The sequence below is a fragment of the Hypanus sabinus genome, chromosome 9 (genome assembly GCF_030144855.1).
Source record: "Hypanus sabinus isolate sHypSab1 chromosome 9, sHypSab1.hap1, whole genome shotgun sequence".
NCBI classification, from domain to species: domain Eukaryota; kingdom Metazoa; phylum Chordata; class Chondrichthyes; order Myliobatiformes; family Dasyatidae; genus Hypanus; species Hypanus sabinus.
The window spans coordinates 156,671,803-156,687,451 of record NC_082714.1 but is presented as its reverse complement, the minus strand read 5'-3'; the positions used below and the strand labels follow the sequence as shown (position 1 = coordinate 156,687,451).

The 15,649-nt window shown below is 47.9% G+C and overlaps 1 protein-coding gene across 5 annotated transcripts in view; it reads left to right on the top strand.

Annotated features, from left to right (window-relative positions):
• Positions 1-15,649, top strand: part of LOC132399944 (protein CBFA2T2-like) — a 199,016-nt gene that overhangs the window by 104,963 nt on the left and 78,404 nt on the right. For all 5 annotated transcript variants that reach the window (XM_059980909.1, XM_059980908.1, XM_059980910.1 and 2 more), the window contains exons 3-4: positions 3,314-3,543; positions 8,886-8,975. In XM_059980909.1, coding sequence (XP_059836892.1) covers positions 3,314-3,543; positions 8,886-8,975 — 320 coding nt within the window. The remainder of the gene's footprint in view (positions 1-3,313; positions 3,544-8,885; positions 8,976-15,649) is intronic.

The window sequence follows — 15,649 nt, the reverse complement described above, 5'->3', positions numbered from 1 at the left end:
CTAACCTCTGCTGCCCCCATCAGTAACTGGGCTAACCTCCGATGCCCCCATCAGTAACTGGGCTAACCTCCGGTGTCCCCCATCAGTAACTGGGCTAACCTCCGGTGCCCCCATCAGTAACTGGGCTAACCTCCGGTGCCCCCATCAGTAACTGGGCTAACCTTCGGTGTCCCCCATCAGTAACTGGGCTAACCTCCGGAGCCCCCATCAGTAACTGGGCTAACCTCCGGTGCCCCCCATCAGTAACTGGGCTAACCTCTGGTGCCCCCCATCAGTAACTGGGCTAACCTCTGCTGCCCCCATCAGTAACTGGGCTAACCTCCGGTGCCCCCCATCGGTAACTGGGCTAACCTCCGGTGCCCCCCATCGGTAACTGGGCTAACCTCCGGTGCCCCCATCGGTAACTGGGCTAACCTCCGGTGCCCCCCATCAGTAACTGGGCTAACCTCCGGAGCCCCCCATCAGTAACTGGGCTAGCCTCTGGTGCCCCCCATCGGTAACTGGGCTAGCCTCCGGTGCCCCCATCGGTAACTGGGCTAGCCTCCGGTGCCCCCATCGGTAACTGGGCTAACCTCCGGTGCCCCCATCGGTAACTGGGCTAACCTCTGCTGCCCCCATCCGTAACTGGGCTAACCTCCGGTGCCCCCATCAGTAACTGGGCTAACCTCCGGTGCCCCCATCAGTAACTGGGCTAACCTCCGGTGCCCCCATCAGTAACTGGGCTAACCTGCGGTGTCCCCCATCAGTAACTGGGCTAACCTCCGGTGCCCCCATCAGTAACTGGGCTAACCTCCGGTGTCCCCATCAGTAACTGGGCTAACCTCCGGTGTCCCCCATCAGTAACTGGGCTAACCTCCGGTGTCCCCCATCAGTAACTGGGCTAACCTCCGGTGTCCCCCATCAGTAACTGGGCTAACCTCCGGAGCCCCCATCAGTAACTGGGCTAACCTCCGGAGCCCCCATCAGTAACTGGGCTAACCTCCGGAGCCCCCCATCAGTAACTGGGCTAACCTCCGGAGCCCCCCATCAGTAACTGGGCTAACCTCCGGTGTCCCCCATCAGTAACTGGGCTAACCTCCGGTGTCCCCCATCAGTAACTGGGCTAACCTCCGGTGTCCCCCATCAGTAACTGGGCTAACCTCCGGTGTCCCCCATCAGTAACTGGGCTAACCTCTGGTGCCCCCCATCAGTAACTGGGCTAATCTCTGGTGCCCCCATCAGTAACTGGGCTAACCTCCGGTGCCCCCCAGCTGTAACTGGGCTAACCTCCGGTGCCCACCAGCTGTAACTGGGCTAACCTCCGGTGCCCCCCAGCTGTAACTGGGCTAACCTCCGGTGTCCCCCATCAGTAACTGGGCTAACCTCCGGTGCCCCCATCAGTAACTGGGCTAACCTCTGGTGCCCCCCATCAGTAACTGGGCTAACCTCCGGAGCCCCCCATCAGTAACTGGGCTAACCTCCGGTGCCCCCCAGCTGTAACTGGGCTAACCTCTGGTGCCCCCCATCAGTAACTGGGCTAACCTCTGCTGCCCCCATCAGTAACTGGGCTAACCTCCGGTGCCCCCATCAGTAACTGGGCTAACCTCCGGTGCCCCCATCGGTAACTGGGCTAACCTCCGGAGCCCCCATCAGTAACTGGGCTAACCTCCGGTGCCCCCATCAGTAACTGGGCTAGCCTCTGGTGCCCCCCATCGGTAACTGGGCTAACCTCCGGTGTCCCCCATCGGTAACTGGGCTACTGCTAATTGGCTTCATGGTAAGGATGGTGCCCTTTGATCTAACTAGAGATTTTTCCCCCTGTAAGAACCCTCTTTGATATCTACTTATCCTCTTCCCCAACTTGGACTGGAATCATGAAGCCATAAGACATAGAAGCAGAGGTAGTCCATTCGGCCCACCATAGAATGATTCCCCTCCAAAAGAAACTAATTGTTAGACCTGTCCATCCTCCAGCTGTCCCATGTTCTTCCCATCACCCACCTCTCTCTATACCAATTTTCGTACTTTCTTATGGCACAGAAGGAGGCCATTTGGCCCATTGAGCCCTCATTGGCTTACAGGACAATCCCATGTCTCTGTTAATTTTCCTTGTTAACTTGTCTGGCGCACACTCCACCACCCACATACACTTAAGGGCTCTTCCCGGTGGTCAGTTAATCTCCGAATCAGCACATCTTTTGCATATGGGAGGAAGCCAGAGCGCACGCGGAGGGAATCTGCACAGTCGCAGGGACAACGGGTAAATTCCTCGGTGACCGCACCAGAGCTCGGGATTGAACCGGGATTACTGGAGGTGTGAGGCAGTGAATCTACTCACTGAGCCGTTATGCCCTTTCCCTTCAAACGGTTACCCACTTACCCTTTGCATTCTACCATTGAATGCACTTTAAGGCATTATGTTCATAGTCATGAGCTGGGGTTTCCTTTGCCTCTTTGTTAGCCGATGACCCAAACCGTGTTCCCTTTGGTCACTGATGTTCCTGCCACTGGAAATCACAGGCTGCTTCTACCTGTCCTCAAACTTTACCTTACTTTCCCAAAATGTGATATCCAGAACGGAGCAGGGTATTCCCAGGGTGAGATTCCAAATGCACAGGAAACTCGCTCTGTCCCAGACTAAACCTTTAGATCAATGGCTCCCCAAGCCCCTAATCTAAAGTTGGCTGATCTTGAAGTAGCGATCAGCCACGTTTTTGTAGAGCCTTTGCTGCAGGATTCCCCAAAGTACATTTCATTCATCTGAGATATGAAAGACTCTAAATGCAAACTGTTTATTTTGCTGTCTTTTAAAAAGATTGTTAAATTCAATTAGAGTTAGATGCTATGCTCAAATAACCTGACTACTAACTGGAGTGTGTGTGTGTGTGTGTGTGTGTGTGTGTGTGTGTGTATATCTGAATGTGGTTTTACCATAATTTTTATATCTGCGTGTATGTGTACTTGCATCTGTATGGGTGTTCTGTGAATTTATGTGCCTCTTTGTGTTTGCGTGTGCATGCGTATATCTCTCTGTGCATACATGCATGTGCCTGTGTATGTGGATCTTTCTTATGTGTATATATTTCTGTTTGTGTAACTGCAATTTGTATGCGTGTGGATCGATGTGTGTATATCTGTGCTGGTGTGGATTTGTCTGTACCTCTGTGCGTATGTTATCTGTGTGTGTCGATGTGTATGTGTCTGTTTCTATGTACGTGCGTGTGTTTTTTGTGACTCCCTCTCTCTCTGTCTATGTGTGCATGCTCATGTATGTGTGTTTGCATCTGTGTTTGAATACACGTGTGTGCGTGTGTGTGTATGTCCTCTCCCGCAGTGCCCAATGGCATCGAGCACTCCCCGCCTGCCCTAAATGGGGTGCCATCCCCACCCCAGCGGTTCACCAACGGCCCCTCGTCCTCGCTGGCCAGCCAGCAGCTTCCCGCCACCTGCGGCGCACGGCAACTCAGCAAGCTGAAGCGATTCCTGACCACGCTGCAGCAGTTCGGCAACGACATCTCGCCAGAGATCGGGGAGCGGGTGCGCAGCCTGGTGCTGGCGCTTGTGGTGAGTAGTTTCACAGGGGCGGTGGCGGGAATGAGGGGGTGTTGGTGCAGAGGGGCAGGATAGGAGGCCATTTGGCCCTTCTTACTCTTGCTCAGTCAGGCTGGAGATGACCACGTTCTACCAGCCCACTTCTACATTAGAACTTAAAAGTTTAAAGTTTACTTGATATCAAAGTGTGTATACGTTATACAACCTTGAGATTTGTCTGTTAACAGGCAGCCACAAAACATAGAAATATAAAACAACTCATTAAAAAGTACTGTCAAACACCTGATGTGCAGGGGAAAAAACAGATCATACAAACAGTAAATGCAACAAATGGTGTTCTGAACTGAAATCCACGGACAGTTCATCCCCAGAACCTTAGTTCAGTGCTGAGTGGAACAGCGAGCTGAACGGGCATGTCCCTCACCTCGGGCCCTGACCTTTTCAGTGTGGCCCAGCACTTACATCGTCAAACAAACACCTATATTGTCATCCCAGCAACAGTACAGTCCAGAAACAGGCCCTTTGGCCCTACAGTGTTCAGATTCCACATTTATTTATCACATGTACATTGAAACCGAGAGTGAAACGCATCATTTGCCTTAACAACCAATGCAACCTATGGACGCGCTGGGGGCAGGTTGCATTCTGGCGCCAACGTAGCCTTCCCACAACGCTCGGCAGAACAACGCAGAACACAACAGCCGACAAAACAATAACAGGAAGTCAAATCCTGTTCCTACTCCCTCCCACCTACCCACCAACACCAACATACAGACCTCTAACCCATCTTCTTTGGCCTCCAGCAGACCCGGACTGCCCAGCAGACTCACAGGGGTTTGCCAACTCTCCAAACTAGGTTTCAGTTTCCTCTGGTGCCCATTCCTCTTAGACCCAGAACACTGGAAAATACACCAATGACCACTTTATGAGGGTCCTCCCGTACCTAATAAGGTGGCCGCTGAGTATATGAGTAACACACACAAAATGCTGGAGGAACTCAGCAGGCGAGGCAGTATCTACGGAAAAAAGTACAGTTGATGTCTCAGCCTGAAATGTCGACTGTCCTCTTTTCCATAGATGCTGCCTGGTCTGCTGAGTTCCTCCTGCATTTCATGTGAATTGCTCAGATTCCCAGCATCTGCAGATTTTCTCTTGTATGTGGAGTGAGTATATGAGACCATACACAGAGAAGCAGAATTAGGCCATTCAGCCCATTGATACTGCTCCGCCATTCCATCACGGCTGACCCCAGACCTGCCTTCTCACCATATTCTTTTGATGCCCTGAATATGTCTGTGGTCTTCTGCTGCTGTAGCCCATCCACTTCAAGGTTCAACATGACGTGTGTTCAGAGATGCTCTTCTGCCCACCACTGTTATAACACATGGTTATTGGAATCACTGTGGGTTTCCTGTCAGCTTGAACCAGTCTGGCCATTCTCCTCTGTCATTAACAAGGTGGTTTCATCCACAGAACTTACGCTCGCTGGATGCTTTCATATTTCTCTGTAAACTCTAGAGCAGGAATTCCCAACCTGGAGTCCATGACATAAAAAAGGTTGGGAGCCCCTGCTTTAGCATCTTGTGTGTGAAAATTCTAGGAGATCAATAGCTTCTGATGTACTCAAACCACCCTGTCTGGCACCGACAATCATTCCACGGTCAAAGTCACTTAGATCACATTTCTTTCCCATTCTGATGTTTGACCTGAGCAGCAACTGAACCTCTTGACCATGTCTGCATGCTTTTATGGGTTGAGTCACTGCCTTGTGATTGGCTGATTTACATGTTTGCATTAACAAGCAAGTGTACCTAATAAAGCAGAGTGTGTTTGAGAGACACAAGAGGCTGCAGGTGTTGGCATCTGGAGCCACAAACAATCCGCTTGAGCAACTCAAAATCAAGCAGCATCTGTTAGGGGGATGAAATTCCCCTGAGGACTGAGAGTCAAGTGGGGAGTGGGGAGATGGCCAGTATAGGAAGGAATTGACTAGCCACGATCTCCCATTTTCATCCCACTCCCCTCCCCTATGTGATGTAACCTGCCTGTCATCTTACGTCCCTTCTGTGTCCACCAGTCACCTCAAGCTCATCTTTTATACTGACCGTCTCCTTTAAAGATTTTTACCCTCTCACTGAAAAGCTGTCAATTGGTCATGTTGCAACTTTATCGAATGCTTTATACTCCACGTTTGGAGTATTGCATACAGTTCTGTTTGCCCCACTATAGGAAGGATGTCGAGGCTGTAGTGCAAGAGGTTTACCAGGATACTGCCTGATTTAGAGGGCATGTGAAGCTGGACAAATTGGGTAGTTTTCTTTGGAGCAACAGAGGCTGAGGAGAGATCTGACAGAGGAATGCACTGCCTAGTGTGGTGGGTAGAGATGTTTAGATAGGGACATGGATGCAAGCAAGATGGAGGGAACTGGATATGGTGTAGGTAAGAGGGATTAGTTTTGGGGGGTTTTTGATTTACTATTTAGCTGGTTCAGCACAACATTGTGGTCGAACACCCTGTTCCTGTGCTGTACCGTCCAATGTTCTTCGCCCTTTCTCTTCCCTTTGCCTGGGAAAAACAGCGTGCATTCCACCCTACCCGTGCCAAACAGATTTCACAGCTTATTGACCATTTTGCCTCCATTGAAACCACAAATAATGTGCCCGCTCGCGGTGAAGCGCTTCCTTGAGACTGTTAGTTGTCGGTTTACTAATGGAGTGGTTCCCATGCAGTCAGTGAGGCTGGTGAATCTGTGGAATTCATTGCCACAAGCGGCTGGGGAGACCAAGTCATTGGGTGTATTTAAAGCAGAGGTTGAGAGGTACTCCATTAGTAAGTGTGTCAAAAGTTATGGGGAGAATGCAGTTGAGAGGGGAAAATAAATTGGCCACGATTGAATGGTGGAGCAGACCTTTGGGCTGGTGATCTGCTTCTAAATCTTATTGATATAAATTGTGATACCCCTGGGTGGGGATTCTTGCAGGATGACCATGCTGGATGCTAAGGTGCATATTTGGATATATTGAACTAACGGATGCAGATAGTAGCCTGTTTTCTTTTCCCCAGAAGGAACTCAGCAGGTCAGGCAGCATCTGTGAAAATGAATAAATAGTCTGTGTGGTTGGGGATGGTGAAGTAAGAAGCTGGGAGGTGATAGGTGAAAAAGGTAAAGAGCTGAAGAGAAGGAATCTGACAGGAGAGGAGTGTAGACCATGGGAGAAAGGGAAGGAGGAGGGGCACCAGGGGGAAGGTCATGGGCAGATGAGGAGAAGAGAAGAGGGAAGAGGGAAGCCAGAGTGGGGAGATGAAGAAGAAGGAAATGGGGAAGGGAAAATAACCTCCGAGCTCCCCCCACCTTCTTTATAGGGCCCCTGCCTATACGAGACGAAGGGTCTCGGCCCGAAATGTTGACTGCTCGTTTCCACGGATGCTGCCCGACCTGCTGAGTTCCTCTAGCGCGTTGTACCCCAGCATCTGGAGAGTATTTTGTGTTTGAGCTTCTGAGTTCATCTGTCCTATCACCTTCCAGCTTGTACTCCTTCTCTTCCCTACACCATCTCATTCTAGTGTCTTCCTCCTTCCCTTCTAGCCCTGATAAGGGGTCTAAGACCAAACCGTTGACTGTTTATTCATTTCTATAGATGCTGCCTGACCTCCTGAGTTCCTCTAGCATTTTGTGTGTGTGTGTGTCTTGCGCCTGGTTTCCAGCATCGACGTACTTTTGGTATCTACTTACTTTATGATTTTCGAGAATCAATCATCATGAGCTTATGGTACTGTATAAGTTCAGCACATAAACCACAAGCAGGCAAGAAAGTAGGAGCAGGAGTAGGCCACTTGGCCCGTCAAGCCTGCCTTGTACTGTATATGCTTTTGAACAGAAACCTGGTATGAAGGATCAGGGATCAAGTTTATTAGCATCTACATTTTTACATGGATTACAGACAGACTTTATTGATCCCGAGGGAAATTGGGTTTTGTTACAGCCGCACCAACCAAGAATAGTGAAGAAATATAGCAATATAAAACCATAAATAATTAAATAATGATAAGTAAGTCATGCCAAGTGGAAATAAGTCCAGGACCAGCCTGTTGGCTCAGGGTGTCTGACACTCTGAGGGAGGAGTTGTAAAGTTTGATGGCCACAGTTAGGAATGACTTCCTATGACGCTCAGTGTTACATCTCGGTGGAATGAGTCTCTGGCTGAATGTACTCCTGTGCCTAACCAGTACATTATGGAGTGGATGGGAGTCATTGTCCAAGATGGCATGCAACTTGGACAGCATCCTCTTTTCAGACACCACCGTCAGAGAGTCCAGTGCCACCCCCACAACATCACTGGCCTTACGAATGAGTTTGTTAATTCCATTGGTGTCTGCTACCCTCAGCCTGCTGCCCCAGCACACAACAGCAAACATGATAGCGCTGGCCACCACAGACTTGTAGAACATCCTCAGCATCATCCAGCAGATGTTAAAGGACCTCAGTCTCCTCAGGAAATAGAGACTGCTCTGACCCTTCTTGTAGACAAGAATTTGCCTTGTAGGAATTTACTGTTGTGTGTTGGTGCAACAAAAAACAACATTCAACCATCTCTAAAGAATAGAGAATCAGATATAAAAATCAAAGAACTATACACAGTATGATGTGCAAGAGTCTTAGTGTATATAGAGCCAGTGTGCCTAAGACTTTTACACAGTTCTGTATTTGTCAACGTGAAGCTAAGGGTAATCTGGCGGGAGGAAAGGATGTTGGGAATGGTGAGGGTGGTGCGCCGCAGAAGGGGTGTTGGACAAGCGGCAGAGTAGAAGTGCTGGGGCAGGGAGTGGTGTGGGTGCAGACACATCCAGCCCTGAGACACCAGGTAAGGTCATTTGATTCCAAACAATGGATCTATTGATGATTATAGAATGTCTCTCTGGTGCTTCCCTCTCCCTCTCCTCTCCCTTCCCCTTTTCCCAACCATTATTCCCTCACCCTGCCCCCTTCCCACTATCAGTCCACAATAGAGACCCATATCAGAATCAGGTTTATCGTCACTCACGAATGTCATGGAATTTGTTTCTTCAGTACAGTGCAATGCATAAAATTACTACAGTACTGTGCAAAAGTTTCAGGCAGCCTACCTATATATAAATATATATAATAAGACTTTTGCATAGAACTGTAACTATTATGTAAGTGATTCAGGAGTTCAGCTCCACCAGGGCTGTTCCACATGGATACCAATCCAAAAACTTTGCATCCCACGGTATTGATTTCCACCGGCAAATGAGCATCTCCACCTTGGGCTGTGGCTTCATATGGAAACACCCAACTGACTGTGTTTTGTTATTCTCTCACTTACACTTGCAGAATTCAACTGTGACCATTGAGGAATTTCACTCCAAACTGCAAGAGGCAACAAATTTCCCACTGCGGCCCTTCGTAATTCCATTTCTAAAGGTAACGCAGTCTCTTTTTGATTCAGAATGTCGGGGGGAGGGGAATTGCTGTAGGGAAGGAAATGGAATGTACTTTTGATATATTTTATGATCTGAGCATCGCTGGTAAAGCAGCATTTATCATCTGTCCCTTCCATGAAGACCAATAGTTTGTCAAAACAGGAACACTGATGAACTCCATGAACATCACTCAGCCTGACACCCAGGATGTAACCTTTTCACAACAATCATGAAAGCACTTTAGTATCGTGGTAAAAGTTCAAAGTAATTTTTTTTATCAAAGTGCGTATATGTCACTATCTACAACCCTGAAATTAATTTTCTGGTGGGCATGCTCAATAAATCTATAGAATAATAACTGTAACAGAATCAAGGAAAGACTACCCAACTAGGGTGTTGAACCAGAGTGCAGAAGACAACAAACTATGCAAAAACAAAAAGAAGAAGAAATAATAATAAATAAACAAGCAATAAATATTGAGAACATGAGATGAAGAGTCATTGAAAATGGGTGCATTGGTTGCGGGAACATTTCAATGATGGGGCGAGTGAAATTTATCACCTTTAGCTCAAGAGCCTGATGGTTGATGGGTAATGAGTGTCCCTGAGCCTGGTGGTGCGAGTCCTGAGGCTCCTGTACCTCCTTTCTGACAGCAGCTGTGAGAAGAGAGCATGTCCTGGGTGGTGGGGGTCCCTGCTGACAGACGATGCTTTCCTGCAACAGTGCTTCATGCAAGTGTGCTCCGTGATGGACTGGGCAGTTTCCACTACTTTTTGTAGGATTTTCCATTCAAGGGCATTGGTGTTTCCAGACCAGACTGTGATGCAGCTGGCAAAAACACTCTTCAAATTGCCAAATCATCACGAATTCCCAATTTAGTAAAGGCACTGCCGTGCTTTCTTCATAATTGCACTTACATGCTGGGCCCAGGACAGGTCTTTTTATAGAGTCACTCACACCGAGTAATTCCATAAAGAGGGAGGACTGAAGAAGAGTGAAGGGGAGGGGGAGGAATTATCTCCTAGCTTCTTACTTCATTCCCCCCTCCCCCTCACATCTGGTCCCTCGTATACCTACCAGCTTGTACTCCCAGCTCTTGCTCCACCTTCTTAACCTAGCTACTTCCCCCTTCCTTTCCACTTCTGAGAAGGGTTTTGGCCCAAAACGTCGATGGTTTATTCCCCTCCATAGATGCTGCCTGACTTGCTGAGTTTGTCCAGCATTTTGTGTGTGTGTGTATGTGTGTTGCTCTGGATTTCCAGCATCTGCAGAATTTGTTTATGCTTTCCCACAATCAGTCAGCATGAGCTTAGAGCACTGTGCACATTTAGCACGTAAAGCACATGAATGCAAGAAAGTAGGAGCAGGAGTAGGCCGTTTGGCCCATCCAGCGGTGGCAGTGTGGCCCGCTATGGGCACAGTCTGGGTGTATTCATGATCTGACCCCCTCCCCCCACCCTACCCCATTTCTTTATCTTATCACTTTTGGTCACCTGACATATCCGTACTAGTACCTACCCTCTTCCCTTATCAAAGCTGAAAATTATATTCATTATCAGAGTACATGCACCCCGAGATTCTTTCACCTGCGGGCATACTTAGCAAATCTATGGAACAGTAACTGTAAACAGGGTCAGTGAACAACACACTGTGTAAAAGCAACTATAAATAAATAGCAATAAATAATGAGAGCATGAAATAATAAGAGAGAAAGTCCATAAAGTGAGACCCTTGCTTGTGTAAACACCAGAAATAAAATGAGTGTAGTTATCCGCTTCCGTTCAAGAGCCTGATGGTTGAGGGATAGTAACTGTTCTGGAACCTGGTGGTGTGAGTCCTGAAGCTCTTGTACCTTCTACCTGATGGCAGCAGTGAGAAAAGAGCGTGGCCTGGGTGGTGAGGATCTTTGATGATGGATGCTGTTTTTCTATGGCGATGTTTCATGTAGATGTGCTCAATAGTTGGGAGGGTAAAACCGTGATGGACTGGGCCAAATCCACTACCTTTTGTTTGATGGTTTGCTGAAAGGCATTGGTGTTCCCATACCAGGCCGCAATGCAGCCAGTCAGCACTCTTAACAAATGGAGCCCCCTGGTTTGTTTAGATTCGTGTTTTTATTCATATGCACCGTCCATACAAAACAGCAACTTGTACTTTACACGAGTCGCTTGTGTTAACAGCCCAAATAACCTGAGGATGTGCTGGGGGAGGGGGGCAGCCCACAAGAGTCGGCACACACTCCGGTGACGATGTTCCGTACCAAAATGCTCGGCAGAACAGGCCGTTTCCTCCCTCCCATTCCCCATCAGACAGCTCGTTGTTTACCTCAAAAGATCTTCATGCCCATCTCCAATACTTTTGGGATCAATAAATACAATTCCTCTATAGTTTTTCCTTTGGAGGATATCTGTTTTGGTAGGAGGGGAATTTTGAATCAGTGAAACGTCTGGAGTAATCCTTTGGGATTGGCAGCCAGTAACTGAGGTGCTCTCCATTATACCTGTGTCTTTCTGTTAAATGGACACTAAATCCTGCTGAATCTAAGGTTATTCAAGTGTTACTTCAGTGAGCCTAATTCTGCAGAATTAATTTGTTACTCAATACACACTTGGTACAACTTTAATCTCATTATTTGTTAATATTCTCTTGTTACTCAGTACACTATTGTAATTTCTGTATCGGAATCACTGGCATATATTGTGAAATATGTTGTCTTTGCTGCAGCAGTACAATGCAATACACAATAAAAATTGAATTACACTATTGAATTGAATCGGCATCCTTCATATACATGAGGAGTAAAAGTCTATGTTAAGTCTCTGTCTAAATGTGCCACGAGCAATTTATGGTAATTTATAATAAATATATGTACAATAGGACAGTCAATATAACACAGAAATACAGTTGCATCAGCATGAATTAGTCAGTCTGATGGCCTGGTGGAAGAAGCTGTCCCGGAACCTGTTGGTCCTGGCTTTTATGCTGCGGTACCGTTTCCTGGATGGTAGCAGCTGGAATGCAAAATAGTGTGGATGGTAGTGTTCATGGGTTCAATGTCCATTCAGAAATTGGTTGACAGGGGAAGAAAAGCTGTTCCTGGATGGTTGACTACTCCTTTGTTGGCACTTTGATACCCACTGTATTGTTACTTAGTAATCCAACTTTATCTCTTTATCTAATTGTAAATACTCCATGAGCAACACATGCAAAACACTGGAGGAGCTCAGCAGGTCAGGCAGCATCCATGGAGGGATGCAGAACAGTGTGCTGTGGTTCAGAGACCCTCCATTGGTTAGGGTCGGTCATGGATATTGCATCTTAGCTACCTATGGGATATGCAAGCCAGGGCAGTACGGTATGGAGAGCGAACTTTTGTCCATGCAGCTGATTAATCCAAAGGAGCAGCAGAGACCAATACGGTTCGGCACCAGCAGGAGTTGCCAGTCAGTGCTGAACTCAATGGACTCCAGCTCTGGTTTTTCCCTCCGGGTTTACTCCCGAAGCCTTCCTCATGAATGGGTGCAGCTGCAAGGCAGCGGGGGTTTGCGACCAGAGGTGTCCTTCTGTTACGTGAGCTGACAACCAAGTCTGATGAACCCCTTCTGCCCAAAGTGAGTGGCTTTAAGGTGCTAATAACCTGCCTTTGCCCCTTCTCCTATCAGTAGAAACAGTTCCGCTAGGCTTAGTAGTGAAGCCACACGTGAAGACCAGGAGCCGGACTTGGTTGTCAGAGGTTATTTGAGATACATGTATTGGGAGCATTGAAAAGCTTATCCCCATTACCCCCAAACCTGGCTTTAACAACTTCAAGGAACTGTGTTGCAGTTTCAAAGGAAATAAATGGCAGATAAGTAATTAAAATGCAAGGACTACAACAAGGTGGATTGGGAGATCAAGAGTTCATCTTCTAGCATAGGAGAGGTCTGTTTAAGAGTCTGATAGAAGCTGTCCTTCAGTCTGCTGGTACATGCTCAGAGGCTTTCATATCTTCTGCTCAACGTGTAAGGGGAGAAGAGCAACACACATAAAAATGGAAGAACTCAGCAGGTTGGGCAGCATCTGTGGAGAGGAATAAATGTTCAAGGCCCTTCCTCAGGACTGGGAAAGGAGGAAGAAGTCAGACCATAGAGGGGAAGGGAGGAGAAGGAGCACAAGCTGGTGGGGGATAGTTGAGAGCAAATGAGGGGGGCTGATGTGAGAAGCTAGGAGGTGAGTTCCCAGCTTGTATTATTCCCTGATCAGGAATGTTTTGTCCCCTGTGGGGCCATGTTTGTGACAAATGTGGAGTTTTTTTGAAGAGGTAAGAAAGATCTAGGAAGGGCAGTGCATGTTGTCTATATGGACTTTGGTGACAACTTTAACAAGGTCTGCATGCCTGGTTAATCTGGGAGATTAGGCCGCATGGGATTCAGGGTGAGTTTGCAAGGCGAATTCAGAATCAGCCCAATGAGGGGAAGCAGAGGGCATTGCCTGAAGGGTTACTGTTCACCCGGGGGAATCTCTAGGATCTGTGTTTGACTAAGAAGCTCTTAAATAGGCACATGCATGAAAGAAAAATGCAGGGCTATGTGGGAGAAAAGTGTTAGATTGATCTTGGAGTAAGAGTTTAGCACAACACCATAAGCCAAAGGACCTTGTTCTATGCGCTATGATTAGCAATTTATCCAAGAGGACCGCAACCTTGTCATTCGGTTTGGAGCTCGTGTGCCTCAATGACCTGGAGAGCGATGATGGCTGGTGTCAGGGCTTTATGCTTCGGCTCTGGGTAGGGTCACCCATACCAAACAGGTCAAAGGGTAGAGGCCAGATGAAAAGTTGTCCACCAGTCCTCCAGGTTAGTGGAGTGCGATAGTATTCCTGAGTCTCCACCTAGAATTTGCATGATTGATAAGAGTGAAAACCGCGAGGAAACTACTGACATGATGAAGGAAGCCCTGAACACCACTGGAGATGGAGGGCCTTCCTAATCACCAGTGGCGCAACGGGCAGCAGGTAAGTAAGTAAACTCTTGTTGATAGTATAGCAGGGTACAGTGAATTGCAAAGAGATAGGAAGGATGTGGAAGCATTGGAAAGGGTACAGAGGAGATTTACCAGGATGCTGCCTGGTTTACAGAGTATGGATTATGATCAGAGATTAAGGGAGCTAGGGCTTTACTCTTTGAAGAGAAGGAGGATGAGAGGAGACATGATAGAGGTGTACAAGGTATTAAGAGGAATAGACAGAGTGGACAGCCAGCGCCTCTTCCCCAGGGCACCACTGCTCAGTACAAGAGGACATGGCGTTAAAGTAAGGGGTGGGAAGTTCAAGGGGGATGTTAGAGGAAGGTTTTTCACTCAGAGAGTGGTTGGTGCGTGGAATGCACTGCCTGAGTCAGTGGGGGAGGCAGATACACTAGTGAAGTTTAAGAGACTACTAGACAGGTATATGGAGGAATTTAAGGTGGGGGGTTATATGGGAGGCAGGGTTTAAAGGTCGGCACAACATTGTGGGCCGAAGGGCCTGTACCGTGCTGTGGTATTCTATGTTCTATCTCAGTCAGTTAGAGAAATGGACTGAGGAGAGGCAAATGGACTTCAACTTCGATAAGTGTCCGGTGATGCTTTTAGGACATTTAAAACATGATAGGACTCGTACAGTGAGGGGCCGAGCACTGATGAGACTGATGGGGGTACACGTGCACAGTTTGCTCAGCATCCAAGCGGAGGGAGGGAGGCGGTTGCTGAGGATGTTTAGTGTGCTGGCCTTCATCCATCAGGGCATGGAGCTCAGGAGCAGGGTTATTATATTGCAGTTATGTCAAGGGTTATGTGGGGTATTGGTCCCCCTGTTATTGGAAAGACGTCGTCAGGATGGTGATGGTGCCAAAGAGATTTACAAGGATGCTGTGTGGATTGGAAGGCCTGAGTTTTTGGCAGAGATTGGTCGTGCTCAATCAAGGAGAAGAGAAGAGACCTCATTGAAGCTTATAAAGTCTGGAGAGATATGGATAAGGTGATTGGGAAGTCCAAAACTAGAGGGCATGGATCCAGGAAGGAAGATATTTAACTTTTATTTTATTGTTAATGATTTATTTTATTTAGCAATATAGTGTGGAATGGGCCTTTCTGGCTCTTTGAACCATGCCACCCCAGCAACCACCCGATAACCTCGATTTAACCCTAACCTAATCAGTGGGCAATTTGCACTGACCAGTCAACCTACCCGGTATGTCCTGGGTCAGTGGAAGGAAATCAGGGGTCCAGGGGAAGAACCACGCATTTCACGGGGAGAGTAGACTCCTTACAGGTGACACCGGAACTGAACTCTGAACAGTAATAGCATCACGCTAACCACAACCCTGCTGTGGTGCTTGAAAGGAACCTGAGAGGTAATATCTTTAACCAGTGAGGACCTGGAGTGAGCTGCCTGGGGAGGTGGTCAAGACGGGTACCAATGCAACATTACAGAGGCTTTTGGATACAGGGAGAGGAAGTGCTCGGAAAGTTAGAGCTGAACTGCGCAACTGGGACTAGCAGGGCGGATGTTGTGGTCAATGTGGAATAGTTGGACTGAAGGTCCGGTTTCCAAGCTGTATTAAGCCAAGATAGAGTGGATGTGGAGAGGATGTTTGCTATGATGTGGGGTGAGGGGGAGTCTAGGACCAGTGTGCAGAGCCTCAGAATACCAGCACA